The 27,959-nt window shown below is 52.4% G+C and overlaps 10 protein-coding genes across 10 annotated transcripts; 6 read left to right on the top strand and 4 right to left on the bottom strand.

Annotated features, from left to right (window-relative positions):
- Positions 1-720: 720 nt before the first annotated feature.
- On the top strand, positions 721-2,130 carry J7T55_010927 (uncharacterized protein; the record flags this gene model as incomplete). Its single annotated transcript, XM_053135491.1, has 3 exons — positions 721-1,166; positions 1,239-1,782; positions 1,840-2,130. 3 exons carry the CDS (start codon positions 721-723, stop codon positions 2,128-2,130), a joined length of 1,281 nt encoding a protein of 426 aa, XP_052986885.1.
- Positions 2,131-2,930: 800 nt separating this feature from the next.
- On the bottom strand, positions 2,931-3,762 carry J7T55_010926 (uncharacterized protein; the record flags this gene model as incomplete). Its single annotated transcript, XM_053135490.1, has 2 exons — positions 2,931-3,539; positions 3,610-3,762. 2 exons carry the CDS (start codon positions 3,760-3,762, stop codon positions 2,931-2,933), a joined length of 762 nt encoding a protein of 253 aa, XP_052986884.1.
- A 2,870-nt stretch (positions 3,763-6,632) lies between these two features.
- Positions 6,633-10,184, bottom strand: J7T55_010925 (uncharacterized protein; the record flags this gene model as incomplete). Its single annotated transcript, XM_053135489.1, has 2 exons — positions 6,633-7,211; positions 7,335-10,184. 2 exons carry the CDS (start codon positions 10,182-10,184, stop codon positions 6,633-6,635), a joined length of 3,429 nt encoding a protein of 1,142 aa, XP_052986883.1.
- Positions 10,185-13,591: 3,407 nt separating this feature from the next.
- On the top strand, positions 13,592-16,147 carry J7T55_010924 (uncharacterized protein; the record flags this gene model as incomplete). Its single annotated transcript, XM_053135487.1, has 7 exons — positions 13,592-13,775; positions 14,030-14,271; positions 14,438-14,665; positions 14,785-14,839; positions 15,203-15,582; positions 15,884-15,953; positions 16,050-16,147. 7 exons carry the CDS (start codon positions 13,592-13,594, stop codon positions 16,145-16,147), a joined length of 1,257 nt encoding a protein of 418 aa, XP_052986882.1.
- A 107-nt stretch (positions 16,148-16,254) lies between these two features.
- Positions 16,255-17,241, top strand: J7T55_010923 (uncharacterized protein; the record flags this gene model as incomplete). The annotated part of the gene is made up of 1 exon (XM_053135486.1): positions 16,255-17,241. One exon carries the CDS (start codon positions 16,255-16,257, stop codon positions 17,239-17,241), a length of 987 nt encoding a protein of 328 aa, XP_052986881.1.
- Positions 17,242-19,779: 2,538 nt separating this feature from the next.
- Positions 19,780-20,232, top strand: J7T55_010922 (uncharacterized protein; the record flags this gene model as incomplete). Its single annotated transcript, XM_053135485.1, has 1 exon — positions 19,780-20,232. The coding sequence occupies one exon, from the start codon at positions 19,780-19,782 to the stop codon at positions 20,230-20,232; it is 453 nt and encodes a 150-aa protein (XP_052986880.1).
- Positions 20,233-21,237: 1,005 nt separating this feature from the next.
- Positions 21,238-22,287, top strand: J7T55_010921 (uncharacterized protein; the record flags this gene model as incomplete). The annotated part of the gene is made up of 1 exon (XM_053135484.1): positions 21,238-22,287. One exon carries the CDS (start codon positions 21,238-21,240, stop codon positions 22,285-22,287), a length of 1,050 nt encoding a protein of 349 aa, XP_052986879.1.
- A 341-nt stretch (positions 22,288-22,628) lies between these two features.
- J7T55_010920 (uncharacterized protein) lies at positions 22,629-23,566 on the bottom strand (the record flags this gene model as incomplete). Its single annotated transcript, XM_053135483.1, has 3 exons — positions 22,629-23,060; positions 23,161-23,369; positions 23,533-23,566. The coding sequence occupies 3 exons, from the start codon at positions 23,564-23,566 to the stop codon at positions 22,629-22,631; spliced, it is 675 nt and encodes a 224-aa protein (XP_052986878.1).
- Positions 23,567-23,657: 91 nt separating this feature from the next.
- Positions 23,658-24,320, bottom strand: J7T55_010919 (uncharacterized protein; the record flags this gene model as incomplete). The annotated part of the gene is made up of 1 exon (XM_053135482.1): positions 23,658-24,320. The coding sequence occupies one exon, from the start codon at positions 24,318-24,320 to the stop codon at positions 23,658-23,660; it is 663 nt and encodes a 220-aa protein (XP_052986877.1).
- A 622-nt stretch (positions 24,321-24,942) lies between these two features.
- J7T55_010918 (uncharacterized protein) lies at positions 24,943-27,376 on the top strand (the record flags this gene model as incomplete). Its single annotated transcript, XM_053135481.1, has 6 exons — positions 24,943-24,991; positions 25,075-25,416; positions 25,703-25,839; positions 26,521-26,575; positions 26,718-27,081; positions 27,127-27,376. 6 exons carry the CDS (start codon positions 24,943-24,945, stop codon positions 27,374-27,376), a joined length of 1,197 nt encoding a protein of 398 aa, XP_052986876.1.
- Between the last annotated feature and the right edge of the window lie 583 nt (positions 27,377-27,959).

Here is a 27,959-nt window from a genome sequence, read left to right as displayed (position 1 = left end):
CATATTACATGTCGCACTAGAATAGACATCATTCTTTGCGAACTGAACGCTCAATTGAGTATATCATTACCGGGTCAGAATCTGGCTGCTGTGCTGAGCGGGAGGGCACCGCTGGACTGGAGTGATCATCAGAAGCACTCGAGAGAACCTTGATGGCTCAGTTGGAGATAACTTTTCGGTTAATGCCGTCCTTTCCATGTTATCTTGGCATGGTGAAGCTATTTATAATAGATGTCGCGCACTCCATTTTATCCTATGCCCCTTTTCTTCGTCTAGGCGTGTCTGCCAACTCGTACTTTGGGAGGTATTCTGCGTTAATTCAGCCTCAACGATCCCCTCATCAAACTCAATTCCGCCCGGATCGCCTCGGGAGATCTAGACTATAGGATGAAGTCTAACCAAGTTTCCACACCCATTGACGCCAACCATAAAAGCCAATGCCAAGACAGGCTTTACGACTCGGGACCGCGAGCATGCGTCGTCGTCGAGTCCACAACACCATCTTGGCAAAGCAACGAGCCTCACGAAGCGGAGACCGGAGTACAGATGGCCTCGCGCCGTGCATTTCTATAAAAGGCGCATCGAGATGAGGACATCTTAGCCCTATGTTGAACTCACCTCTGTCCCATTTGACCGTGACTCTCGCTTCAATTCCTTCATTGTCTAGCAGACTTCCGCCATTCACTCTTTTCCCTGCGATCTTTTCGACCCTTTCTTACTATGATGAGAATCCTGGGGTCGACGGCTGCGCTAGCCGGAGCAGCTACTGCTTTTCGCAACGGTTCAACAACAACCGAGTCGCCGGCATGCCCGGTGCCGTACTCATGGATCCGAAACGACTCCGACCCGATTGGAGCGTGCTCCAGCGACTTCCAGGTGATTGGCGACGTCCCGGATGCGATCCATGAGGGCGCCATACCTCCTACTGGCATTGCAGTGGACCCGGAACACAACATCTTCTTCACGTACGCCAGAAACATGGAGAAGCAGAACCACACCCTGACCAAGGCCACTTCTTTCAGCGAAGAGATTCCATGGCCTTCGGAGGAATGGCAGAACTGTGCCGAAGGGCAAAACGCATCCACCTGTTTTGTCAATGTGCAGAATATTGTGCTTGACTCCGTCGGTGGCTGGTGGGTGATTGACTCTGGTGTCCCCAATGGCGCGTAAGTTTATCACACCTCATAGTGACAACACGTATTCCAACAACAGCCCACCATGCTGACAACATTACACAGTGCAATGCCAGTCCCAGACGGCCCCAAGATCATCAACTTCAACTACACCACGGGCGAGCCCATCAGGACATACATCTACCCCGAGGACCAGTGGTTCGCCAAGCTGCAGCTGAACGACATCAAGGTGAACAACACGCTCGGAACCGGAGGCTACGCCTTCATCACGGAGGACTCCCAGTACGGCTCCATCACCACACTGGACCTCTCCACGGGCGAGTTCATCCGCCACCTCTACAACACGACCTTCACCAGGCCCGACGAGCGGTTTACGTCCATCTACAATGGCGAGCCGATCCGCAACTGGAACGGCACCAAGCCGTCGTACATGACGTCCGGGACCAACGGCATTGCCCTTACGTCTGGGAATGTGTACTGGGGCGTCAAGTCTTCTCACCGGTGGTATATACTTTCTCAGGAGGCATTGATTAGCGGGCTTAGCGATGAGGAGCTAGCTGCGAAGATCCAGATCCCGGGAAACATTCCCTCGGAGCAGGCGGGCTTCACTGCGGACGACAAGGGCCGTATCTACATGATGGCCTCTGAGGTTAGTACTCTCCCCAAGCTTGTCATATTGGAATGATCCTGACAACATTCGTGATAGCATAACGCCATTCTGTACGTCGACACCCTAGAGTCTGAATTCACAGACTCGGTCACTGCCGTCCCAGCTGATGGCTCCGGTATCGTACCCGTGGAGAACCTGGTCCACAGGACCCTGGTTCGCAGCGGGCTCCTTCAGGCTGCTGACACAGCCTGTATCTTGGATGGCTGGCTGTACTTCGACACCAACCAGCAGGGTCTGGCCCCTCTGCGACAATACAACAACATTGACCGCCGTCGGGGCCCTTTTAGGAGTTACAGGTACTGGATCGGCAGAGGCCCAGCGGTGTAGACTGCGGGACGGTGAAGCGAAAAGACAGGAATGCCTTTCTTTGTTAAACCATTGACTGTGTAATATTGTTGTCTGCCAGACAGCCTTTCGAGAATTGTACATGGGAAATGCTACTGTGGAAGCTGCGGAACGACAATGTTAAATCGATGTCAACAGCGAAAAGAAAAGGGCTGGTCGAACTTGTTATTCGTGGTGCTTGAGCTTGTACGATCAATGCAGAGCGAGTGCCCAGGCTGCACCTCAGAGCACCAGTGTGGAGTCTCCCTGGGATGTATCAGTGTCCTAAATCCTAAAAAGCTGCACGATCTCAACTTCAAGTCCATCATCTAGCACATCCAGGTTACGAGAACACATATTCACCAGCACCTTATGATCAGTAAGTAGATAGGAACGAAGCATTCACAAGGTTCAACGCCAAGCACATTTTAAAATGTTAAATATTGTCAGCGACAGAATATCATCTACAGATCAAATGGTATCAGTCACAGCCCCCCACCCCTTCTCTCCTTGAAGAGCTCTTTTGTGACCCGTGAGTTATATACACACGAACAGCGGGCCGTCACCACTCCGGAACCCGGACCCACGCCATGACACACAGTCAAGAATGGCAAGAGGAGAATCGACCCAGTCGTTACATACCCTCTTGCACCTATCCATCCAGCGCACCGCAGCAGCAGTCAGTCCCATCAGTCCCAGTCCAATCCCGCGAAGGGGTCATGGCATTTATGCCAAGTAAGCAAAAAAGTCGGTCAGGTCATCGTATCAGGCGCACCCCGAAGAACGAGTCGACCAATGCTCACTCAAGCAACAAACTCCCGCCTCTCCTTGGCTGCCGTAGCAGGGGCCGCGGCGGCAGCAGGGGCGGCAGCAGCGCCCGCCATCTGGATAGCGACGACGCCACCGAATGGACCCGCATTGTTCTTGTTCGCGATCTTGACGAGGCACACGTTCTGCTGGTCGCCAGCAGTGCCAGAGCAGGTCGTGCCAGCGGGGACGGAGAAAGTCATGGGGAAGTCCTCATTGACGTTGGTGGCGCGCTTGGCAATGATACCGGTGCTCTCCGCGAAGCGGCGCAGCACGGATTTCTTGTACTTGTTGTTGCCGCGAGGGGGGTTGCCGTTGTTGCCGGGGACGTCCTGGGTGGTGGTGAGCGGGACGCCGTTGGCGAAGTTGCCCGTGGCCGTGGGGTCCAGCACTGCGAAGACTTGGCCGAAGCCATCCGATGTTACGACGTGCCACGTGCCGCTCAGCGACGAGTTGACCTGCGGCAGCGTTGTGCCCGCCTGTGCGGTCGCCGCCGACATCAGCTGAGGCACGTCCGCGGCCGCGATCTTGCCCGTGTCGGTTGTCTTGCCCAGGCCATTGCTGGCGGGCTGCTTGGAGCCGAAGACAGTGGTGTCTACCTCAGTCTGGTCGCCGATGGCCTCGGTTAGCTTGTGATCCTTCCGGATTGTTGGTGGGTTGCCGGTGTGGACTTACGACTTTGTTCTTTCCGGTCAGAGGAACAACTCCACCCTGGATGGCGAGAGCTGTACCGTTTCCGCCTGCGTCGCCAGTGACGACATCAACACGGCCGTGGGCGGCAACGAGGGGAGATGCGGCAAGCGCGAGGACGAGGACCTTGGCGAACATTTTGACTAATGTTATATAAGATAATGAGGATGAGTGGGATATGAAGACTGCACAAGCAGATACACTTAGAATAAAAAGTAGTGATTAGAAGCGAAGAAGGCCCTGCCTTGAGATGAGAGAAGAGAGCTGATTAGAGAGGATGATGATGCCGATGATGAGAACGAATACAGTCGAGATAGGTGGGCAAGCCAGCTCATATTAATACTCGGCGAGAGAAGGAGGTCTTCTCGATGAGTGGACCTCAAATGCCGTGCGATGGCGGGTAAGGCCGTCGAGGATAGTGACACAAGCATCACCAAGCCTTGTTTGGCCCAAACATCAGGCCCTGGTCAAAGGACCCTCCGCAGTAGCGCCGTATGGCTGGCGCGCGAGGTCCATGGCGAGAGGGCATCGCGGCAAATGCCTACTAGAGGCAAGTTCATGACGGGGACGAAACACTCGAACTGTCCCTACCCTGTCGTGGTGGCCCCATCCTACAGGTGGAAGAAGCCATCGACGCCAACGTAGGCTCACTGCGCAGTGAGTGCATACGAACCCTGGGTCAATCATTGGATCGAAGTTCGTGATGTTGGGCCCGTGCCTGAGACGGCTTGGCGTAGAACGTCCAAGCCATGTCAGAAGGCTGCCACCTCAAGTTGCTGGCTTGGGGAATTATGCGACGAGGTAGAGACAAGACGAAACTCATAGCGAGGTGGAGACGGTGATAACTGATCACGAACACGTGCTCCAGGTGCGATTTGGCATTTCCGCCAGCAATGATGGGGGAGATGGGATGAGACCTGGCGTGAAACTGACGCCAGCCCAATGTGGGCAGGACAAGTGAGAAAGAGGAATCATGAAGCCTCGCGACCAAGGCCACGACATGACACGGGAGACAAGGAGGACACAGGAAATAGGGGAATGGCTGTGTGACGAGAGCTGCATGAGTGTTCGGGAATTCCCAGTAAATCCTTGCTTAGATCCCCCCGGTTTCTTCGTTTTGAGGATCATGAAAATCATCGTTGATCTCCCAAGCCTTGCGTTTCTGGAGCACCCAGGATTGTGCACAGCCTCGGTCGTTCCACCCGAACTTTCGCCGCAGGTACAAGACGACATGCACCGTGCGCTCGTTCGCCTCAGGTCTGACAATTGACATCTGCCATCTCAGGTCTGCCAAGATATACTGTTCGATTGAGCTTGGAGGTCGGATGTCTTCAAGTGTCAGCTTGATAGTGCGAAGTAGCCATCGGACGTGAGAGATGAGATGTAGTGCCCGAAAGATGGCGTGTGGCTCATGTCCTTAGACTCCAGATGCTAAATGCTAAGCTTATTCGGCAATCAATGATGTGCACAAGCTTCCTGAGCCTCTTCAATGGGGACTGGCACCCACTCGGTAAGCACCCGAGTTGATCCCCTTAGCGCGTGGACTTCCTGATCGACACAACCTTCTGTCAGGCACGGTGGCACCTTCGATGGGGGCGCAGTGTCAGCCCCTGTTTGTGGACAGGGATGGGCTGGGAGAAGTGATCGACCAATCGGGACAGCAATGTCTATTACTGAGTGCCGAAGTCACCAGCCGCCGGAGTGGAGGAGGAACTCTGCAAGAGCATTTCCGACCTGCCATTGGGCTGGAAGTTTCCGTGCGCGCTGATTCGACATCGTTTAAAGGGCCGGCCCATGGTGGCGTTCGTTGGTAAGGTGAGTGAGGTCGAAAGTGGAGAGGAAAGCTTAAAAGCCATGGTAGTTTTGAGGCTCTGCGCGACACCTTTGAGACGTCTCAGGGGTGCCGTGGTGGGGGAGCACAGGGGCGCGCCATTGGGCGAGTCGCCGATACCCTGGGCTTTCTCTATTGCCTAGCGGTTCTTCGTTGGCAGAGCAGCATTGACCTCCTACGAGCGAGGCTGCGTAGCACTTGTCCCAACATCAAGGGGCTAAGTTTGGCCTGATATATCCACTATGCGACTGGATGGAGAAGTGTTCGAATGACTGACCGTCCTGGCAGCCCACAACGACGGTGACCCCGAATGAGATAGTCTGCGAGCTGCCTCGCGTCAAGTCTGCACCGCTCTCTTCTGTCTCTATAATCAGGGGGCTGTTGCATGATCATGACCGTCACCATGACTAGGCCGTGTCTCAACGACTGTTCGCGTCGACTAGGGATTGGGTAGCAATGGCGAGAGAGCTGAGAGGGCGCCAAAATGCGTTTGTCGAAGATGGACAATCAATCGTCTTGATGTTGTGTTCTGGTACGCTTGGACGGTCGCCGCCTTGGCTGCATGGCCCGCAAAAACGCCCAGAAAGCTTGTCATCAAGCCGCCCTGTGATGGCCCTGGGCACGCTAACAGTCGCGCGCCAAGTGATATGTCCAGACGACGAGGCCTGCAGATTGAGAGGGACTTGGGGGCAGTTCGAACTACACCATGCTGCACTCGTCCTGTTCGTCCTTCTTGGCCCAACGTATCTCCCAACCTCGACATGACTGCCCAAAGTACAACCCAGAAGCCAAAGCGCCAAGAAGCACAGTAGAACCGCTGGGAGCTAAGGCAAAATCCATTTCTGACCTCTATCACCCCAACGCCATCTCAGTCAGTACCATTTGTCGTGTGTATACTAACGCCGAAATACAACAGAACCACCATTCAAGGAGCATTCAAACAAATTCAAATATACAGAAAGATTTGCAAACATACATCGATGCACGAGTCTCTCAATTCGTATGCCAGTTAACGCCGCGCGATATCAAAGCTAGGCCTTGCGGAAACCCCGTTTCGTGATGTAAAAAGCCTCTATACTTGGCCACCAGGTCTATACACCCATGAAGAGATAGCCACTAAAGCCAGATGTACGCGTAGATGGCATTGGCTCTCCTTGCAATCTCATTGAGGCCGACCTCACTCCACGTGGTCAGGTCCGTGAATGTCCGTGAAGCGAGCACGTTTAGCAGGACGAGCCGGGAGCGCAGGCTGGGAGCCACTGGGAACATCCACGACTGCCGCCGAGGAAGAGCCACCAACGGATTGGTTACCAATGGCAGCAGTCTGTGGTGATTCGTCCAGGGCACTCTCCATACCCGATTCTTGCTCAGTATCGGCAGCCCTATCGGACACAGCTGCACCGTCGCTGTCTGCACACGCAAAACGAGCCCGCTTGACCGGACGAGTTCGGGTTCTCACCTTTCCCTTCGAATCACTAGACCTCGCACTCGGGCCGTCGACGGCAGGCTCGACACCCCTGACTGGTCTCTTGCCCTTCGCCTTGTCTGACATTGCAGCAGCTGAATGGGATGGGTCCTCCAGCAAAATATCTTCATCTGGGTCAACCACCTCGCGACCGAATTCACGACCAAATATATACTGCGGAACCACGAGAGGCGCCATCTGGGCCGGGCCATCATCATTGGCGACGTCCGGCAGAGGGATGATTTTCGCGTTCAGGATCCAGTCGTAGATCGGGCGGTCGTCGAGGATGGTCTTGCAGCTGCGGTGCTCCGCTTACGTCATCTTCAATTTACGCTCCATGATGACCTCCTCGATGCTGCCCTGGAGCACTAGCGTCTCGACCGTAACCCTCCTCTGTTGGCTAATTCGCCTCACTCGCCCGATAGCCTGCGCCTCCACCTGTGGGTCCAGCACGGGGCTGATGAAGTAGATTCGTGACGCGGACCGCATATCTAGACCGAAGGCGGCTTCCGCAATGTCCATGAGCAAGACACGAAATTTGCTGCTGTGCGTAAAGGTGGAGACGTACTGGGCTCGACGGTCCGCGGAGATGCCCTTGGCGTAGATCAAGTGGTGAATCTGAAGCATCTCAAGGAGACCGGCGAGGTACCAAGCTACGTTGTCGTTGTCGTAGAAGACGATAATTTGCTCCTCCTTCTGGTGAATGACGATAGCATCGATGAGGTAGGATAGCTTCGCGGAGACGGTCGATATCAGTTGGGTCTCTGCTAGCGGTTCAGCGATTTCAATGACCACCTCAGGGGTCTGAGGAGGAGTTGGAATTCCCTTCTCGTTCAGCCTTATTGTTGCAGAGTGGCCTTTCCGTGGGCTGACATGGTCTTCGCCCGGCTTTGTGTTGCCCGCGAGAGTGGTATCAGCTTTGTTGGTGACACTGGAGGTCTGTTGCGGCTGGGAATCGCGAATAGCCTTGTCTCGCTCCGATGTGCCCGTCGCGAGGAACGAGCCACTGTTGAGATACGTATTTAGGCCTTCGGTCGAGCCAAGGAAAGGGCGCAGCGCCCGTTGGGCTGCAATCATTAACTTGTAATTGGTACACATAGGACCAGAGCTGGTTCCGTCGTCCACTGACCATGCGGGGGGTGTACCGCCTGGAAAGTGGTCGATGTAAATGGGCATCTCGTGAAAGGTGTTCGCAGCTGTCTTGATCTTGTTATGCATAGCGGTCTTCCCAAGTTCAATTGCAGCCTTGAGCAGTGTCTCATCAGACTCGTTGATCGGGACAGTCTTTTTCTCCAAGAATTCCTCTGCCGTTTCGACAGACTTCTGGATCTGAGACGCTGAAAAGAATGAGCCACCAAAGAAACTGGTTTGTCTCAAGTTGCTGACCAACTGGAGCATGCTCTTGCGATTTCTTTGGTGAAAGAAGTAATCCTCATCGGCACGCTGAGATTCTACAGCATTGAAAATGATCATCATGGAGAAGAGGTTGAGGCAGAGCTTGTCCTGATAACAGCCCTCAACCTTCACAATTTTAGAATCAACAGCCGGCATCATGTGGCTGATTTCTGAGAGGCGATGTCGAATGATCAAGGAGTTGAAGGTGGATGCAAGACAGTCCTTGCGGCCGTGGATCACGTAAGTCTTCCAGTCAGCAAGGGTATCACCGTGGTCAAGGACCGTGTTGGACCAAGGCCGAGCCTTGAGATAGAAAGTTGCGATAGCCCCAATGCGCTCGAGATCTTCGCTCTCCTGCTTGGCGGATGATTCGGCCAAGGACGTGTTGAAATCGCTGTCCTTCTCCATTCCGAATAGCCCCTTAGCTGGGGTTCCCGTCATGATCCATCGAGCGTTGGTATGAAGAGCATCGAGAATCTGTAGCAACGTCGTCTTGATACTATTGAGCTTGATGTTTCCAAGTTTATGACCCTCGTCGACGATACAGCGCTTGAATTGGACCTGTCCGAGCGAGCAATCCAGGGATTGTGATCCATCTGCCTCTGATCGCTTATGGGTTGACCATATCTTCTCCAGCCGGGTCACGGTGCAGATCACAATGTCACAGTGAGTCAGATCATTTATGGATGGGAATTCGTTCGAGGTCGTACCCTTGCTCTGTTTGGATGTCATTTCGAGGACTTTGAGGCCCCGCATGTGCTTGGAAGTCTCCTGCTTCCACTGCTTCAAAAGGTTGGGAGGTACAACTATCAGAGTTGCGTGGCTGACGAAAATCTTAATTGACGGAAGAGTATGGGGCTCAGCACGTCGAGAGGGTCTCCTGCCCTCTGGACGCGGTAGATAGTACCAGCCAGGATTCCTTTCGATGGCCTGAACACAGTTTTCGTATCTTGAGTCGATATAGCGCTTCCAAGAGACGCCGCTCTTGGTGGCAACTGCAGCGGCCATGTCCATCAAGGATCCAACCTTGGGGCGAACAGTGATGTTGCCGCCGCGGTAAAGTTCTGGGACAACAGCAGGCTGGTCCTTTGTCGCGGCAATGAGAGCGAGAGAGATCAAGGTTTTGCCTGAGCCCATTTCCTCGGCCAGGATTCCACCGCAAATGTGATCGTAGTGACGAGGCTCCCTGCGAGCCTCACCTGTGTTTGGGTTGTAGAACCAAGGTTTTCGTTCTTGATCGTTTACTTGGACAAGGCGCGGGTCCAGCACATGACCAGGCTGCTCCTCCTTCTGTAACATCAGTGCGGCTGAACGACACTGATAGGGGTAGAGCTCGGTGATCAGGTCTTCGACTGAGCTTGACAGCAGGTTGGACATGGACTCTCGTGATACAGCGTCCTCAAGCAGGTTGATGTCAGGTCTCGGTGATGGAATAGTATTGAACATCTTCAGTAACGACATATCTTGGCCAGGGTCATCGTCTACAAGACGGCTTCGAACAGCTTCGTCTTGGGATGAGAGCTGAGGGAAGCCCACAGGTGTACCATGGCTGGACAGTCCTCGCCATGTGGAGGGAGAATAGTCGAGAGATGCGAGAAGATCCTTCTTCTTGCTGCGGAGGAAAGGATCGTCTCGGAGAATGAGGCTGTTACATGAGTCATCGGGAAGTACATGAACTCTGACGATTGCAGTGGTCGCATCGTCGAGGCTGACAGTGGTCTCGAAACGGAACCATTTGCGGTCCAAAAGCTTGAAATAGGGCCTGATGGTGGCATCCACTTCGCTGTGTCTACAGACAAGGCATCCAACAGCGATGTATTGTCGGTTTTCTGGCTCAAAGCCATGGCTCGCAGTCGAAGTCGCAGCCATGCTCACTCACTAGCCAGTTGGTGATGAGATGTAACCTTGGGCAGATCATGGGACATGTACTCGGACACGGCGGAGGCGGAACAAGCAAACAGTCCTGGAGTTTATTTGAGGTGTGACACAAACAGATAGTGAATCGCCACAATGACGGCTGCGATGGAATCGAGGCTTGACATGGTGTGAGTGAAGGTCGACAATGATGTGTTTGATGTTCGGAATCCGAGCCGAGTGACTGGCTGCCTGATAACTTGAAGCTCGAGGTAAGTGGGGGAGAGTGCAGGGTACATCGGTACAAGCTCCACTTCCCCAGAATGGTGGGACCGCCACCCCACCGTTTAGGGGGTGCCATGGCCAAGATTATATAATCTCACCCAACTACAAACGTGCTCTCCTTCACACACACAGAGAGATCTGTTCGAACGAGTCTTCGGTCCACCTGAAATTGTCTGCAACTCAACATGAGTGTTCATTGTTGGTCAGATCATTGTTGGTCAGACCTCGCGCACAGTTTGTCTCTATTGCTCAATTCTTCCACGACTCGCTCTGGTGCTTGTAGACTCGACAGCCGCAGCGTTGGACGACTTGTTTGCCTCCGAGGTCAGCCAGATAGGACGGGCAGGCAATAAACTCGACGGCGCAGACCTGCAGCCAGCAAGGCACAGCGTTTAACCACGGATCAAATTACCCTCTATCTGTGTGTCATCTGAATTGTCTGCCCGCAGAGCTCTTGGTGATGATTTTCGCCCATCTCGTTTCTCGAATTCTCGACTCTTGCGCGTGAGTATCCGCTATCGCAAAGAGGTGCTTCGGATCCGGGGACAGGCACCCCAAGACCTTCCCTTTCAGGTGTAGCAACCCCCGGCACCTACCATGTCAGATTCAACATCATTTGCAATTGAGTCTTGCTTCTCGTAAGTGTCAATCAGCCCGAACAGTCCACCCCGACCGCCATCTCCCCAAAGAGGAAACAGAAAATTCTTTACATTCAAGGGGTTCCACAATGCACCCTCGAATACTATGGTCTATAACGTGCCAAAGCTCCTACGGCAGTCAAATCAGGCCAAACATGGCTTTGGCACCATGAGAGCCATTCGCTTTTCCATCAGTCAGATATGGCCATCCAGAAACTTGATCAACATGCCTAGGTTGCAAAGTTGTCCATGAGCATTGGGACAGTGGCAGACTGTCTGCCAGAGTCCTGTTGGACCTTTGCCCTCATCTCAGCTCGGTTTAGGCTATCAGAGCCATGCACAGCTGACTGCGGTAGCAAGACGATTCTAAGAGCATTCCAGTAAAAGCTACGGTGTCCAAGAATTGCTTGCAAAATGAAGACTAACTTCAAAATTCCAAAAATCAGTTGCCACGTACCTAAGTAGGTTCCTGACGGCAACCTTTACTTGACGAAGCACACTGTGATTACCGACACGATACGCCTCACCCAGCCGCATTGATATCTCGTTGATGATAATTATTGAAAAGATACCGAACGAGTCTACCAAAAGCAACAATTTAACTTGTCGTCTCAAAGGCAATTATGCATATGATCTCCACCGGTGCCCCCACGTGTGGCAGTACTAGTCACAACTTTGGGACAGACAAATCAAATGGAACACAATTCACAGAGATCCAAGCTGCCTGCTACACTCATGAAAGACCTTCAAGGGCGATAGTATATTTAAAACGTCTGAGTGGACATCGCCAGCGATCTGGAAGTCGTATGGTTGCATAGCAATAGGTCATCACCAATGGACATACTATGTCTCGACGTGCATGCTAGGGCCGCGACGTGTAAGGTCTGATACTGCCCGCCCAGGTTACTCACACCCTGTAGCACACAAGTTGGTCTCAAGCACGCTTTTCAGATCTTATCATCTCAAGCAGCGAGAAATAGTGTCTCGAGAAGAGTAGGCATTGGCACAGGCTGCGTCAATGCCACTGCAAAAGACCTGCTCACAGACGAATGTCCCTGGCAGCCTGGCAAAATTGTCCTCTGCTGCCGTTGTGGCTCTGACGCGCACCTTGGAAATCATTTCGTTGTCCAGAATGTCATGGTTCGCCAAGTTTGCCATCGACAAGCGTGTATGGTGTGGTTCGATGTCGAATCCTAACTCGCCACAACTACAACTTCAAGCTATTCTGGTTTGTCAATGATTGCATGAGTTTGTTGAGGCGAGATGCACTGCGCTCGTGTGTAAATGAAGAGGTTTGAGCAAACGGTCGCATTTGCGTTCTATCAATCAACTAGATCAACTGTTCCGGCCGATGGTTTGCAGCCAAACCATGGCAATCAGCAAGTCATCAAACCTTCCTGGCCCGTTCAAACATGATGTTTCCTTCATATTTTTGCTTGCGCAAACGTGGTCTAGTTTGGGTTTGTTGACACACACCGGGTTTGACAAACTGGACTGCGTCGTGATTTCTCTTCGTGATTGCATTTCCAAACAACTTGCGTCTCACGTTGACTTTGACCGTAGAGGTTGAACATGGCCTTCAGGCGCTCATCCCGCGGACAGCGATCAAGTATATACAGCCAGAGCTCGCCGTAGACGAGAGTTGTGGAAACCCTTCTTCTGCATCTCCTTTGTCCATCTATATATAATGAAACTTACTCACAAGCCATCCATGATGGCACTCAAACCCCCATGCCCTTTGGCATCTTTTGCTTGTCTGCAATGCTGACTAGCAACTTGAAGGTATCATCACTCTCCTATATCAGAAGGGTCTTCACGATCTAACGAAGATTCCCAGATCTGTGTATCTTCCGGAGGCAACTCCAACACCTCATGACTGAATCAGCTCGTCATCAAAGCACAGTCATACCTTGCATGATGCGATATACAACAGAGTATTAGTCGACATCATTCCGTGCAAATGTCAATGGCATTTCGCCTACATTTACCCATAGTCAGATTACCTTCCCAGGAGAGCCCACTCGGCCTCCGTAACCACAGGAACGACATGGAAGCTCAGTCAGAGGGACAAGCCCTCTTATGACAGTTTCGATCTCCAACCCCACACCAGCCCATGCTCCACTCGAGACCGAAATCCCAACTACACGGGCAGGCGCACAAAGCGATGGAAGGAGAGCCTCGGACATTCATATGCATGTGTGGTATGTTCTGCCCGTTCCTCTTTACAAGAAACATGTTGTGGTGTGTGACATTCACGTGACTTATTCTATGAGACAGATCACATCTGTCCTCCACGGCACCTCACAGGCATGTCGGCATGACACAGAGAGCTATGTGTGCCCCACCTCGTTCTCGGCGGTCTAGACACAGCCAGTACCTACAAGCAAGTATGGTTGTCCAGATCCTTATCAGGGTTAAGTTGGCTGATGAGATAATTCTCTAGCAACAGATCTCCGGCACTTCAGCGGTAGAAGACACATTATTCCTACCTCTTTGGTGATGCTGCAGAGAACGCGCTCTTCATGCCCCTTCCCCCGGCCAATCGTGTCCGATTCAGGCAGACTAAGCTGGGATAAGTACCAGCTGTACATCCCAGAGAGCGGACACATGGTCCTTGTCGACAACGCACTCGCATCAGAGCTAGACCCCGTTCCTCCAGTGCTCGATTCTATGGAAGGCTTTTGTTCATAGCAGAGCCAACAGGCTCGCGTCTTAGTCCATCCCCCTAGCAACCTCTTCACACAGGTTGAGGCCACACCAGAGGACGACAGATCCGAGTTCTGGTCCATTCGAAAGAGGGCAAATCTGTCAGACAGCGCCGTTTCTTTGGTATCGCTCCGTTGCCCTCTGCCGGCAGTAGCGAGCACGAATCAGGAGAGGGCGTGCCTGCTTGTGTGAAAGTTCCATAATTCTGGAATGGCCTTGAGTTTGGTCCAGTTTACCTGCTGAAGACCTTCTACAGCGGTACGCGGCAATATCGCCTGCGCCCAGGGGATCACACCAGTCATTATCTAACCCAGCACGTCATCAAGGGAAGAGACGGTGTCCATAGCTCTTGTGGCAGTGTGAAGGATAGAGCTCTTCTCTTTCCGCATAGATCCGGGGACGGCACCGGGTTTCTTCTCACCCTCGAGCTTGAGGTCAACGATCAGACCAGTCAGGCTGATTATCTTGCCCGGGTGGGTCCCGGAAGGAGGTCGTCCAGCCTCCACAGACACCATCTCATTATCAAACTCGGTGACCTCAGCATAGGACAGAAGCTCTAATCGATGCGTTCCTTTGATCAGATGCCGATAGAAAGGGCCACCTTCGCAACGTCGACGAACACTAACAGGCCTTCCTGAGGGCAATCGACCCGAGATCGACCTGCAGTGCGGTCGGGAACCTCACCAGTCCGTCGGGGATACGCACTTCTGGGGATTGATCGCGCTGGAGGCATTGCGCTACGTCTTTCGTAAGACGTGCGTGGACCTGACTAAAGCCGAAGAGAGCGTGTCTCGTGTCGTAAACTCGTTTACCGACACGGTCAATGAGGCGCTCTCGCGCTCTCCCGCAGGGACCCCTCTCGCCCCGGTATGGGAGGGCCGTTGCAATCAGCTCTCATCACTAGCCATCGGGAAACTAAATGCGACCGAGTTGGCTACCCAGCTACGCATCTAAACCTCCTCAACAGACCCTCCCAATATACACAGGAGGACGCAGAACAGCGGGTGCCTGTGCTCGCCGTCAACACGCTCGGTCCATACGGTTGCGATGGCAAGAAGAAAGCAAATGCACGAAGCAAATGCACGAAGCAATCTGCAGGCATGCAAGAATTGTCTTTCTAGGCGCCGGTTCTGTCCCCGGAAAGGTTGCTCAAATGACACACATTGGTCCACAGCAGATTGTTTAGGCTGCGCGAGACAGAAAGGGAAAAAGGAAGAATTGATCAAATGCCATGGACTGTCGGGCCAGGAATGTCTTTCTGGCATGTACAATACTGTTTTCCTCTGGAAGGGGATTGATGAGGCGAGATGGCCCACCAAGGAGGAACTCCTAAGGGAATATCCATACTGCCGCAAGTGACGTATTCCGCTTTGTGGTCGCCAAACGGAAGCACGACTTTCACAGGGTACCAGGTCGACGAGGAAAGCGGCGATACACGGCTCGGCAACCGCCCAGCTTTGTTCGAGACAAACACGGGCGCCACCTCTGCGAGAGGAGCCTCACACAGCTGCTCGGCAGGTCTCAGAGGCACGCGCCGGCCCTGCATCATGTCTGTCCTGACTGTCACCTGCTCCACAGCGGACAGTATCAGAGGTCGTCCTTCTACACCATTTGCTACAATTCGACGCAAGGATTCCCGAGGCTGTGCAGAATACGCCCTGGGACGACAACATGAAACCCTTCATTATGGAGAGAGAGCATCCGTCCCTGTGGCGTTGGCTATCCTTATTCTTCTCGCAGATCTCCTTCGACGCCTATCCTTCCACGTGGTAGGGCGGATTGCTGTAGGTGATATGTTGAAAGTGCATCTCACAGCGAGAGGATACTCTCTAGGCAATGTTGGGTCAGGGCCCGCCGACATCCCGGCTTGGACGGCGTCCGATATCGACGAGCCTCCCTGATCGCGACAAGAAGCACTGGTTCAAGGCAATTTGACGATCCAAAGAGCGTTACCTGGCCCAGACGCCAGCTGGAGAAGCCGCCAGTCCGTGCCGGTCGGCCCAACAGCTGGAGGCCTTTATCCCTGGTGCTTATTTTCGCAACGCGATTGAAGATGAATCATGTATCCTGACAGCCATCACATAGACCAGGCCAACATGGGCGACACCACACCCCGCCAACGCGGGCCATACACAAGCAAGGAGCTCGAGTTCAGGTGAGTGCCATGTCGCTGCAGCTATAGTCATGCTGTTCCAAATGCTGAATGAAGCCAAAGGGACACAACTCTTCGCCACTGATCTGACTCTCGCAGCCGAGTGGAAGAGGGTCATGAACGACCCAGTTGAGTTGCTTCAATACTTCGGCCTTGACGCGACCAAACAAGCTGGCATGATCGAGACCCTGATCTAGTTTTCGACTTTCTAAAATGATTGCATCCGGTCCGAATCCCTGCTAGTCCAGGGTGGTTTTGCCAACCTGGCGGATGAAAACCTTGGGATCGACTCCCCATTAGCCGAATGGAAGGCAAAGACAGTCTTGGAACGGATCAAAGCGGTTGGTCGACCACATCTTCGTTAGCTGCTGCGACGCGAGGCCAGATCAAAGATCGCATGTTGAACTTGACCAAAAACACAAGCCTGGAGCATGCAATTGTGTGGATGGACGTGCGATTTCGTTGTTCCGCTTCGCCGCCAGCAGATCTGGACCCATGCTCTGTAGAGAGTGCCGTGCGAGGATACAATTGTAAAAACACCACCACAGCAGGCTCTGTTTCTCGTACTTCTCTCCCCGGCGGCGAACAGAGCAAGGGCAAGTTCGCGAAGGAACGTCATCACATTCGACGACCAAGATCATGCCGAGACAAGATACCGCGAGCACCACCCGCGCAAGCACACAATACTGGATACCGAGTCGGATTGCAAGTTACTTTCGACAAACGCATTCTCAGCTCGGGCCCCGCTACTGTGTTGAGACCTTCTGAACCCGGGCCCTGTGGCCACGACTATCCCGTCCAGCCTCCAGATCTCACAAACCCCGAGTCACTACCACGCCAGCCTCACATCGTCCATGCACAACTATACCAGCGACTCCGACCAGAGGAGAATTGTGAATTAAGGAAGGAGATGAGAGCAGATCCGGATGCATTCCAACAAAAGTACAAGTGCACAATCGTGCCAGACGGGGAAGCCCAGGAGCAGGCACAGGAAGAAAAAAAACTGAACGTCTTCAAAAAGCTCGCAGTTGGAAAGGATGAGGATGACAGCAGTGCGAGTAGCCTCATCCGGATCATCCACGCCCGCCCACCGCCTAACAGCCTACCGATAAGCGATCAAAAAGGCACAGTCTGTAACACAAGGACAACCTATCCTGGCACAGCTCAGAACGTCCTCGAGCCCAGCAGTCACGCCATCCGGAGCGGTACGCGGCTTCTCTACAGCAGCCTGGGCTTGCCTGGAGCTGCCCCGGCCTTGCAACCTCCCGCCCCAGCCCGGCGGCTCATTTAGCCACTGCTCAGACCGGGAAATGTCTTTCACCGTCATAATCACGTCGAGCCCCATCACCTTTGTCTTGGTGCCATCCCTCAGCTGGAAGAGTTGCCTTCTGTGATGTCATTGCCAGAGGCACCCGAGAGTATACTACGGGAATATGTGCTTGGAGAGCCATGCCAGAAACAAGCTCGGAGGGGCATCTATCGTTCGCACTGCAATTTGCAGTTTGCAATCCACTCTCAGGTCCCAATCCATGGGTATTCCGGGAGATTGACCAAGAGCTCGGCACTCACAGGTCTGCTGGAGACTTTTGTTGTTGGATGACACCCGGGGACGGAAACGATCATTTGACAATGACAACGACTCGGAGATGTCTGATAGCAGGCAATAGAAGTTGAGAGATGGAAGAAAGAAAGCGGCGAATCCTGCTGACAAGGATGACGGTGAGGAGAGCAAGGAGTATCTCGAGGATGATGAAAGCAGTGATCACAGTCAAATACCATCCTTCTGAGCCAATTTGCAACTCTGACACATACCCTTCCACTTCAACAAGCCAACGCGATTGGAAAAGATGATGGAACCGAACTTGAGGACAATACTACAACCCACCGACGCCAGCACAGCAACCATCATCGGCTCCAGTCACCGGTTAGGACCGCCACCCTCGTCGACCTCGTAGAGTTACCCAGCGAGCTTGCCAGCATTCGATCCAAAGCAACTGCCTGGCGATTTCCAGGTCACACGGACTGTCGAATACATGTTTTCCGGGCCTATCTCCTTCCAGACGGCAAAATCTGCCCGTTTCACTCTTCCAGCCACAGGAAACTGCGAGAGAGGCACTTCAACATCGAAGCGCAACATGTAATACTTCGGTCCTCGGACTGCCACACACAATACGACAGAACGGCTGCCAATCGCGAGATCCACATAGCTCTGTCCATTCCGCAGCTCTTCCTATTGAGAGAACCGCGGCGTCAGGCCCGTCGGTTCGAAATGTAGTCTCTCCATCGTACGTCAAGATGAGTTCATGAGCCTCGACAAGACCAACATGGAACACCGCTCCCGAGCAGTTTTGTGAATCAAGACACGGTACCTGGCCCACAAGCCAGCAGGCTTAGCCGCCAGCGCCTCGGCTTCTTCCGACAATACCAAGGGTAACAAGGCAAAAAAGTCAAAGGCTACAGCTTTTTCTGCGCTCTCAAAAGGCCAAAAACAACACAGGGGCAAATCAACAGCAAAGCCTTTGAAACAAACTGACATACAATCTTTTTCTGAATCTGTGTGAATAATAGCGTTAGCGTTTGTAGCGAGCTGATTGGTCCGTTGGGCCTACGGCTATAAGTAGGCCTTGGAGCGATGCAGCCTTCGGCTGCTTCCTGTAACCAAGCAAGCAACACACACACAAATCAACACCAACATCCCCAAACGCGCATCGTATTCGAATACGTGACCCAGCCAACAGTCACCAAAATAAACGCATCTTGGCTTCCGCGACAACTTCTCTCGCCACGCTACCCCGAAACTGCCTACCAAGAAGGGGGATACTGATCTGCCTTTACTGCACACCTTCTGTTCCCTTCTCGGTTGGCCCCTTGCAGATGAAAGCCTGGTCTCAGTATCGCTGGATGCGAAACCGTCATTCGCCTTCTACGAGGGCAAGCTCAGCCACCAATGACGAACACCGTCGTTTTCGGCGAAGGACAGCTTACAGGAAGCACAATTAGCCACCGGAAAATGGACTAAATTTAGGCGCTTGGCCTTCAATACTTGGAACCGGCTATCTATCAGTTTGCATTGCATCCAAGCCTGTCCGCAAGCTCATACAACAGGCTTTGTATTTCTTCAAGCTCGTTTCTTGTCGCCAATGTACAACAGACCTTTCGGGTGATGACTTAGTCGCCTGTCGTAGTCACTGCCAATGAGATCAGAATCGATAACGTGGCCTAAGAAATTTCACTTCAAAAAGATCCAGCTATACCAAGTAAGTTGATGATAGCTCAGTAGTAATATGCCTAGCGGGGAGCTTCTACTAAATATCGGAAATGCGCGGCTGACGATCACTTACTGGTACACAACGGACCCGTCCGATGTTACAAATGTTTAGACGTGGCGATTATTTCTACTTCCAGGCCCAGACGTCAGATAAGTGGAGCTAGACGACCTGTCAGCCTGTATAAAAAAGACTCGGTAAGTGTATTATGGATGCGCCCTACCTGCGTCAGCAGTGTGGTAGCACAGCCAGCTGGACGAACGAGTGGAAAGACTTCAATGGGTGAAGCCTTATCCTGATTTTGCAAGCTGACGTAGGACAAATCAGCCAGCTAAATGTTTCAGCCGAATCCAGAATAAAGAGGGGCACTAGCGGCCCAGTCAATCATCCCTCTTCTCTTCTAGCAAGTTTTACTGTCCATACAATGGTTACCGTCTCTCGCGACTTTGATCTTTTCCCATAGCAGCTAAATCGGCATTCATTCTCTTGAGCATCGCTACTCTGCGGCGAACATGGATACCGCCCAATCTGCCGGAGGGCGTGAAACAGAAGGTCTATCCAATATGTCCAGCGGAGAACACGACCAGCACTTAGTCAACGATGCATCACACTTGAGGGTGCCCATAATCATCGACTTGGTTCAACGATTGGATGAGAAGGGGTGGCTAATTCCTGGCAGTTCGTCAGGGACCTGCATGCGGTGTGGGTGGGACGGCAAATTTCAAAGCTTCTTGAACTTGCCCTGGATACCTGAAGCAGGAAGGCAACTGCTCTGGCTGCCGCCTTCAGATACCAGTTGCGCCAGTTGCCAGTTCATAAGTAGTGCAATCAAATACATAGCACTCCGAGACAACAAGAAATTGGAGCAAATAGAGTTCTTGCGCTGCAGGGGTGGTATCATAACGTTCTTGTCCGGCGACTCTACATCCAACCGCCGACATGATATGGTTGCCTTCACGCCAGCAGCAGATCCTCCACCACCGCCAGAGCTTTATTCATATCGTCAAATTCCCTGATGTCAATGGACGCGTGAGATCAAGGACTTCACACCATTCGCACGACGCTATATCGATGATTGTCTACGATCTCACATCAGATGCGCAACGGATAAAAGTAGCGCATTTCTACCAACTCGTTTGATCAACGTGAACGCCTTCTTCCCTGCAAGCGAAGACGTCCGTCTTGGAAACGGATCGTCCATTTCTGTAAGCAGCCTCTGGATAATGTTTCAATTTCTTAATGGGAAAAAGTTTAATACATGTGTGGTCTGTTCGCTGTTTGTTTTAAAGCACTGTACCAGGCTGCAGCGTTTGAGACTGGCAATATGTAATTATGAGGTGGCTTGCTTCGACCTACATCTGGAATAAACTTCTTCCCATTTCTTTGATCGCTAACTCTGGATGCTGCAGTGCGGGACTCGCTACGTCACACTGAGTTACTGTTGGGGAGGGTATCAAGGGTGCATGACTACATCCGCGACCCTCGAAAGAAACTGTACACGTATTTCGTGGACGAGTTTGCCAACTACTTTCCAACAAGCCGTCGAGTTCACGCAGTATCTCGAAGTGGATTATCTCTGGATCGACAGTCTCTGCATCATACAACAGGATCCAGAGGAATGGCGCCGAGAGGCTGCACAGATGTTTGGAGTCTACCGGAATTCCTATGTGACGCTTGCAGCTCTATCTGGGACAAGTCCCAAATCCGGGCTCAAAGTAAAGACCAGTAGGGATAAAGCCAAGCTATTCGCCAAGCTACAACTTGAGGATTCTCAGCTCCACCCACTTTATGGAAGATTTCCACATTATCTTTGGGATGGTTCTTATGGCGATTTCCAATACTTAACTGATTGTGTCGGACCGCTTTTACGCCGAGCTTGGGCATATCAAGAACGCCTAGTGTCGCCCAGAGTTCTTTTCTTCGACGACGATGAGATAATATTTCAATGTTATTCGTTCACTGCATGCGAGTGTGGTGCCATGAGTACACAACAAGGAGACACAGAGCAAAAGAGAAGATACATGTCTATGATGACAACACGGAAAGAGGACTCTGGATCACCGTCTAAAACTTCGCAGGAGTGCAACAGGACCCCTGACTCTTGTGTCCAAAAGGAATGGAGGGATTTGATCGTGCAGCAATATTCAGATCTAGACCTCAGCCACCCGCAAGATCGCCTCCCAGCTCTTGCAGCGATCGCTGAACAAATACAGACATCCCGTTGTCACGAGCGCTACTTGGGTGGCCTGTGGTCTGGGAGCATTCTTGAAGACCTGCTTTGGCATTGTTACTATTTTGGAGCATGGAAGCAGCCATTGCAGAAGAATGCCTTGGGCCGAACGGACCCTCGGTTACCGACATGGACTTGGGCATCTTTGACAGTCGGCGTCATGTACGACCCCCCAAGTGGACTGTCGCGCGAGGTTGTGAAATACGTGGCAGATGTGCTCAAAGCAGAATGCAAATACTCCGAAAACAGCCGATTTGGTGAGTTGGAGAGCAGCGATTTGGTCATACGAGGCAGGGTCTTGCAATGTTCAATAGGATGGATTCCCGAGGAACACATAAGGCAATACACCCTGGACGGCTACGAGCGCTTCTGGCTGTTTCATCAATCCAACGGAGGAGTGTCTCCATTCAGTACTCAGTCCAAGTCCCTGCACATCGACCATGATGAGTCCGGTTTCCAGAGCGTTGATCAGCGTCAAGATGCATTTGTGCTTGAATTGATACAAACAATTACGACTAGACGCCAAGGACAGGGAAACGAAGAGGTGATCAAAGATCAAAACAAGAATCTCAAAGGGCTTGAAAATGAAGTCGTCAATGAAGCAAGCGAGCTTCTCCACGGCCACAGTGACAGCGCGCCGGGTTTGGAAGAGTATGACAATAGGGGAGAGCATAAGCGTGGGGAGAACAGCGAAATAGTCTACAGAGGATTGGTCCTTCGCCGTGATAACAAAAGCGGAGGAATGTATTATAGGGTCGGCATGATCGAATGGTTTAGTGGTCAGGCTCTTAGCAAGATCTTTGAAGAGTATAGTACTCTTGAGGTCTGCGATATCCATTAGCAGTCGAAGCTCGAAGCTGTATATAGTGCCGTTGCAAACTTTGGGAACCTAGTTGCAGCACGCTTTCTTCTGAGCACCTTTGAGTAAGATACGACCTGCTCAGTGCTGTGAAGCTCTGAGAAAGAAAAGACTGATTTCACTATGTGGAGCCGGCTTCTTTCCTGGTGCAATGCCTAGAAAATAGAATTTGATCGATAGACCGCATTAACGATCTGAATTTGAATGCTTAGAGACTAAAAGACCGTGCTTATAGACCATCAACAACAGAGGATGTCTTGGGTATCAGAGAAACAGGCAGTTTGTAGTCTGAACTGCATGGCGCAGCCACCCCTGATCCTCCATCACCCCCATCGCACACTCCCGCCAACCGCAGTGCCTCCGACCGCTCTGCTACCGACCGCGTTTCCTCCTGTGCCATTGCCTCCCACCAGCGGAAACCCGCCACGGTAAGAGGGAGATGATACTTCGATGTCCCCACCAGCAGCCGATCCACCCTCTGCGTTGCTGCCTGGAGAATTACTCATTGCATTTCCGCCGACCGCGTTACCACCCCGGATACCTTCTGCAAGGACGGGGCTGGCAGAGTTATCGTTATGAAGCCCATGCTGCTCCGTCTTGGACATCACTAGACACTTTCGGATCTTGTCTAGGCAGTTCAGCACCTGCATATAACCCGGGTCGTACATGTCTGGGAATCTGCAGATCGTCCGATGGTCTACGTTCAACATAGGCTCCGCCCGTCTGATCAAGCCGGCTGAAGCTGGTGAGACAACCTATACAAACACGTGTTAGTTAGGCCGAGGACACCGAAGAGTTCTGTAAATTTTCCCCCTCTGAAAGAATTAGATTTTCAACAAATTCTTGGCCACTAACAGTACGTTTCGTTCCCGCGACTGATGTCTTCTGCGTCTCGTACAGACATTCAACAGGAGGTACAGGATTGAGGGCACAAAATTGCTCCTGTGCATTGACCGATGCTTGGTTGAAGGCACTGAGCAACTGGGTAAAGACTGAGCCACGGCTCACTCCGCCTCCCTTTGCCAACAGAAGCCAGAGGTCATTCCAGTCCGCTTCCACAGTCCCTGAATGTGGAGTGCTTAAGAACAGGAGACCGCAATTCTCTAGCTTCAATCCCTCGGTCGGAAACTTTTCTAACCTAATCATCGCCTACGCCACCCAAGAGGTCCAGGATTAGTTGTCAGGTAACGTCAGTTCGATTGAGGTTTTTGTGGAAAACAAACATACCTGCCTTGCAACAATTCCTCCAAGAGAGTGACATACGAATATGATAGGACGAGAGCGTTCCTACATTCCCCACTTACGGTCAGTGTGTGTTCGGATAAGGACCATTTGCGGAAGAGTGAGAGAGTCTAGATTACAGATGGTGATCTGCGGGCGGCCGAGACACTCTGGAGGAGCCCTAGGGACCATTCGTCTAGCCCAGTTGTATTCTTGTTATCTCGCAGCAAGGAGCTGTAACCATATGTCATAATGCGGGCCCGTGAGAATTCAGGATGAAAAGGCCGTGACTCGGGCAAAAAGTCGCGGAGCCACATTTCCCGGCCTTCCCAGGCGAAGGTATCGAAGGCGTTCCCATTCAAGCCGTGAACTGCGCAGATGCTGATTCTTGTTAGCATAATACCCAATTGTGCATATTTGCCCGGTTGAAAAGGAATGTAGGAGGAAAGGAGGGCGAGGTGGGGGCCGTACTCAAGATCAGGCTCTGGTGCTGAGTGTAACACTGTCAAATCCGCAAAGGTATCGTCGACCTTCCAACCTGCAAGAGTAAGGCTGTCTAGCGCTCGTTTTTTGGAACCTTGAGATGGGAAGGTGACTGTCCCCATGTCCGAGTCACCGTGGCGTGCTAGGGAGACCAACAGCGGACGGAGTTGTGTTTCATGGCGCGTCCGAAAAAATGTTTTCTTCGGCTTGAGATCTGTAAACTCTCGACATCGCTCTTTCAACGACTCTGTCGACTCGGTCTCCGGACTGATACCGGAGACTCTGATGGTAAGAGACGTACGTGAGAACATTCTGGGGTGCAAAGACAGCTGTTAGAGTGTATGAATGGTGCCTCCAAATGAGGAACGAGGACCGACATGGGATCTGATGACCTCCAACTTGTTTTCTTGAGGACGGGACGTATGCATCAATATGCAGTAAGAGTTACACATGCCACAGCCTGCAGGAAAGCGGGCGCAGTCCGTTGTGGCAAGATTAGGGGCACCTGCAAATTGGGGGGGGGGGGGTGTTCGTAGGCAGGTCGCCTGACTTTGACCGTGGATTTCTATCGTACACAGCCGAACCATTCAACGATTGCAGAGGTCTGTCCAATTAAGCAAGCGAACTGTCTACTTCTTGCAAGTACACATGCATTTCAATGCTTCGCCCGGATTACGAATCTAGTTCTAGTCAGATGTTGAAAGCAAGCCTCAAGCTGCCTTGCTGGTCATCCTCCAATAGGTGAATATAGGAGGTCAGGCAGGCTGGCAGTATGCAGGATTAGACTGATCAGTTGTGAGAAAGTTGCTTTCAACAATCCAGCTCCTCGGCTCCCACATCTATTTAAGAAGGGCGAACTGCGACCTTCAAGAGGTGTACTGATCTTGCAATCATACCCATCTCGTCTTTCTTGATTGAAGCAGCCTCGACACCATGGCCACGGTCCAGTTCAAGTGCACCATCAAAAGCAAGCACGCGCAGAGTATGTGCCATTCTTCGCAATTATATGTCGTCAACTAATCAAAATTCCGTATCAAGGTCCCTTACACAGCAATTTGGATCTAGTTGAGAGGGAATCCGTGCTGCTCAAGGGGTTCAGGACCAAAATTCGCGAGAAGTATCGTCTCCCGGGCGAAATTACGATCCATCGTCCCGCATGGAATGGTACCACGCGCCAGTGGGGTCTCAGCCCAGTGATCACCGAGAACGAGTTGATCCTGAAAAGTGGCGAGACCATAATCGTCCTCTACGACGAGAGGGTCCAAGTCGCTCCTGGCGGTTATGGCACGGGCGCAGACATACGCTCGGGGATCGGCACGGCGGCTCTTGCAGAGGGAGGCTACGGCACGGGCGGGAAAATCGATGGGTTCGGGAATTTCAAAGGGGGCCATGGAGTCGGTGGAGATGGTAAAGGGGTAGGGATATCTGGGACCGCAGGGGCGGGTCATGGTGGCTTAGTCGTTGCCGCTCCTGGCCTTGCTGCAACGGCTGGAGATGGAACGGGTGGCGACCTGATCCAAAATGTACCTGATGCTATGGCCCATCTGTATAGGAGATAAGTTACCTCCAAGTCGGCAGCTCAGCCGCTGGGAGCGAAGGGGAACCAGCAGGGTCTTGAGGAAAGTACAGTGTATGTGTTTGTTAGCCAATTTGTGAACGATGAACCCGGCTATTGACAATAGTGACAGATAAGTTCAGATCCCTCTTTTCGCTATTTACAACTACTCAATCCTCGTTGCAGCCACAACACCGGGCTGCGTAGAAATCGGCGTGATTGCTTGTGTCTGTACCATCCACCAGTTCGTCATCAGTCAGTTCAGCTTCTGCATGGTCAGCCAACGTCCTGCAAGTTCGACCTTGGTAGTGAAAACTTGGCTGCCACGAAGGCCTACATTTTGTCTGTATCACCTACTATTTCTGTATGGTAACCCGTCATCCTGCGAGTTTGACGGCACCAATCTTCTAAATGCACCCCTCCTCCATCATTCCGTCGCAAATCACATAATCACTTCGCTCAGCAATACCAAGACACAGCTTCAACCTCGCAAGGCTCTCAGTGGGAGGGTCTTGGTGAATAAGTTGAATGCGGCATCGCCGATTGGGTCAGAGTCATTGAGGCTCTGCGGGCGCAATAGCATTGTCCCCAGCGGCCATCAAAGGGCCCCTCCAAGAAAAGGATATTGTTGTAGAAACTTCATTCCTTGAGACCAAAGCTGCTGTTGTAAAAAAAACTTTGTTCCTTCCTATTTCTGCCCTAACATTGCTTCAATACGTGACACAAAACGTTGAGCCTATGTAATATTAGTGAGCTGTCTTGAAACGGTATTTCCAACGCCTTGGAGACTTTCTCTGCCTCCGAGCATGCTTCCTTCCAAGTCTTCTGATTGGAAAAAAGACGTCGGTAGTGACCTACGTTCAAATCGGGGAAAGGAGCCCGTCTTAAGTCCTCGGTACGTGAGGGTTGCACAAGAGATGTTCTCTACATTTACACATCTCACGAATGAACACAAGCTCGACAAGCGCAAAGACCTCCAGACCGTGGACCGCACCGTCTTGGTCATCCTTGGTGTGGTGCTAGGCGTCTTTCTCATCATTGCGATCACATCACTATACGTCTGCCGCTGCACCTGCACCCAGCGACGTCATCACTCAAGGGACTGGTCCATCCACCGTCACCGGAGACTCAAGATGCTCTTGTCTGCTGGAAGCACACAAGCTATCTCGGTTCGGGATGAAGGTGGGAGAGGAGAGCCAGGTGCGGACGGAAGATGTGGTGGGCTGGGGCGACCGGGCGGACAAGGGGACAAAGCTGTCGGAGAAGGATCCCCTTTCTATGACAAAACACCTCACCACGAAGGCGGCGACTCTGCTGTTAGAGGTAATGGTATCAGAGATAGTCAAGATCATCGGTTTTCTGGTCCTAATTTCCGTGAACCGCGCGGAGGAACTGGCACCGGCGGGGCTGCGCAAGGCGGGCATGGAGGCCAAGGAGGCAGCGGTGGCCAAGGTGGTGACGGAGGCTGGGGTGGGGACGGCGGTCGGGCATCTGCTCGTGCTGAAGCATATGCTTCGGTATACACTTTGATGATGTGTTGCGTCCAGGCGCCGCCGAAGCAGCGAGAGCGTACACCTCGTCCAACAGTCACTGGGCCACAAGATCCGCCATCTCCTCCACCGCCTGTTCTCGGCCTGCCAGTACCTCCGCCGCTACCTTTTCCAGAAGTTCACGATGTTTTGGGTCCTGAATCTGGAATACACATCGGTCGCATCGAAGGTGGCGCTGGTGGTGGAGGCCAGGCGTCGGGGGGGAAAGGAGGCCACGGCGGCAAGGGAGGCTCAGGTGGTCGAGGAGGGCAAGGTGGGATAGGTGGCCAGGGCAGCGCTCGTGCATCGGCTTCCACCCCGATTTACCCTTGTCTAATGTGTTGTGTTTTTGTGCGGCCATATCCTCAAAGTCGTGCAAGTCACAAAAGTCATATATAGTTCCAAGGAATTCTCAAAGACTAAGCGAGGTGGTCAGATATTTACCTGGAAGTTCAAGTGAGTCTACTCTGCCGAAGGTCACCCTACAATGTGATCCCCAGACTGCCAATAGGTTGTAGACGGCAGACACCGGTCAAGGCGTCTTAGAAGCTGTTCTGCAGACACTTGTAATTCCAAGATGCTGTGGGATATCATCAAGCCCGTCACGCTGCGCGGGATTCACCTGTAAAAATGGATAATCAGCCGAGTGCGATGTCATCATGTGCGCCATCGACACCCCTGTGGTGGTCATCTACGGCGGTATGATCTTCCATTTCATGGAAACCATCAAGCACCCGCACCGGGGTAACTTCCACCTCACGCGCAGGCCGGATGTCTCGTTGAACCTTTTCGCCTATCCGGGAGACGGATTTATCGTTCGGGAGCGAAGAGCCGGGCGATTGGGGCGACTGGGTCCCTGAGCTTCG

Source organism: Diaporthe amygdali (assembly GCF_026229845.1).
Source record: "Diaporthe amygdali strain CAA958 chromosome Unknown NODE_55_length_279518_cov_64_759621, whole genome shotgun sequence".
NCBI lineage: Eukaryota > Fungi > Ascomycota > Sordariomycetes > Diaporthales > Diaporthaceae > Diaporthe > Diaporthe amygdali.
The sequence above is the reverse complement of the archived record's forward strand: the minus strand, read 5'-3'. Positions and strand labels throughout refer to the sequence as shown.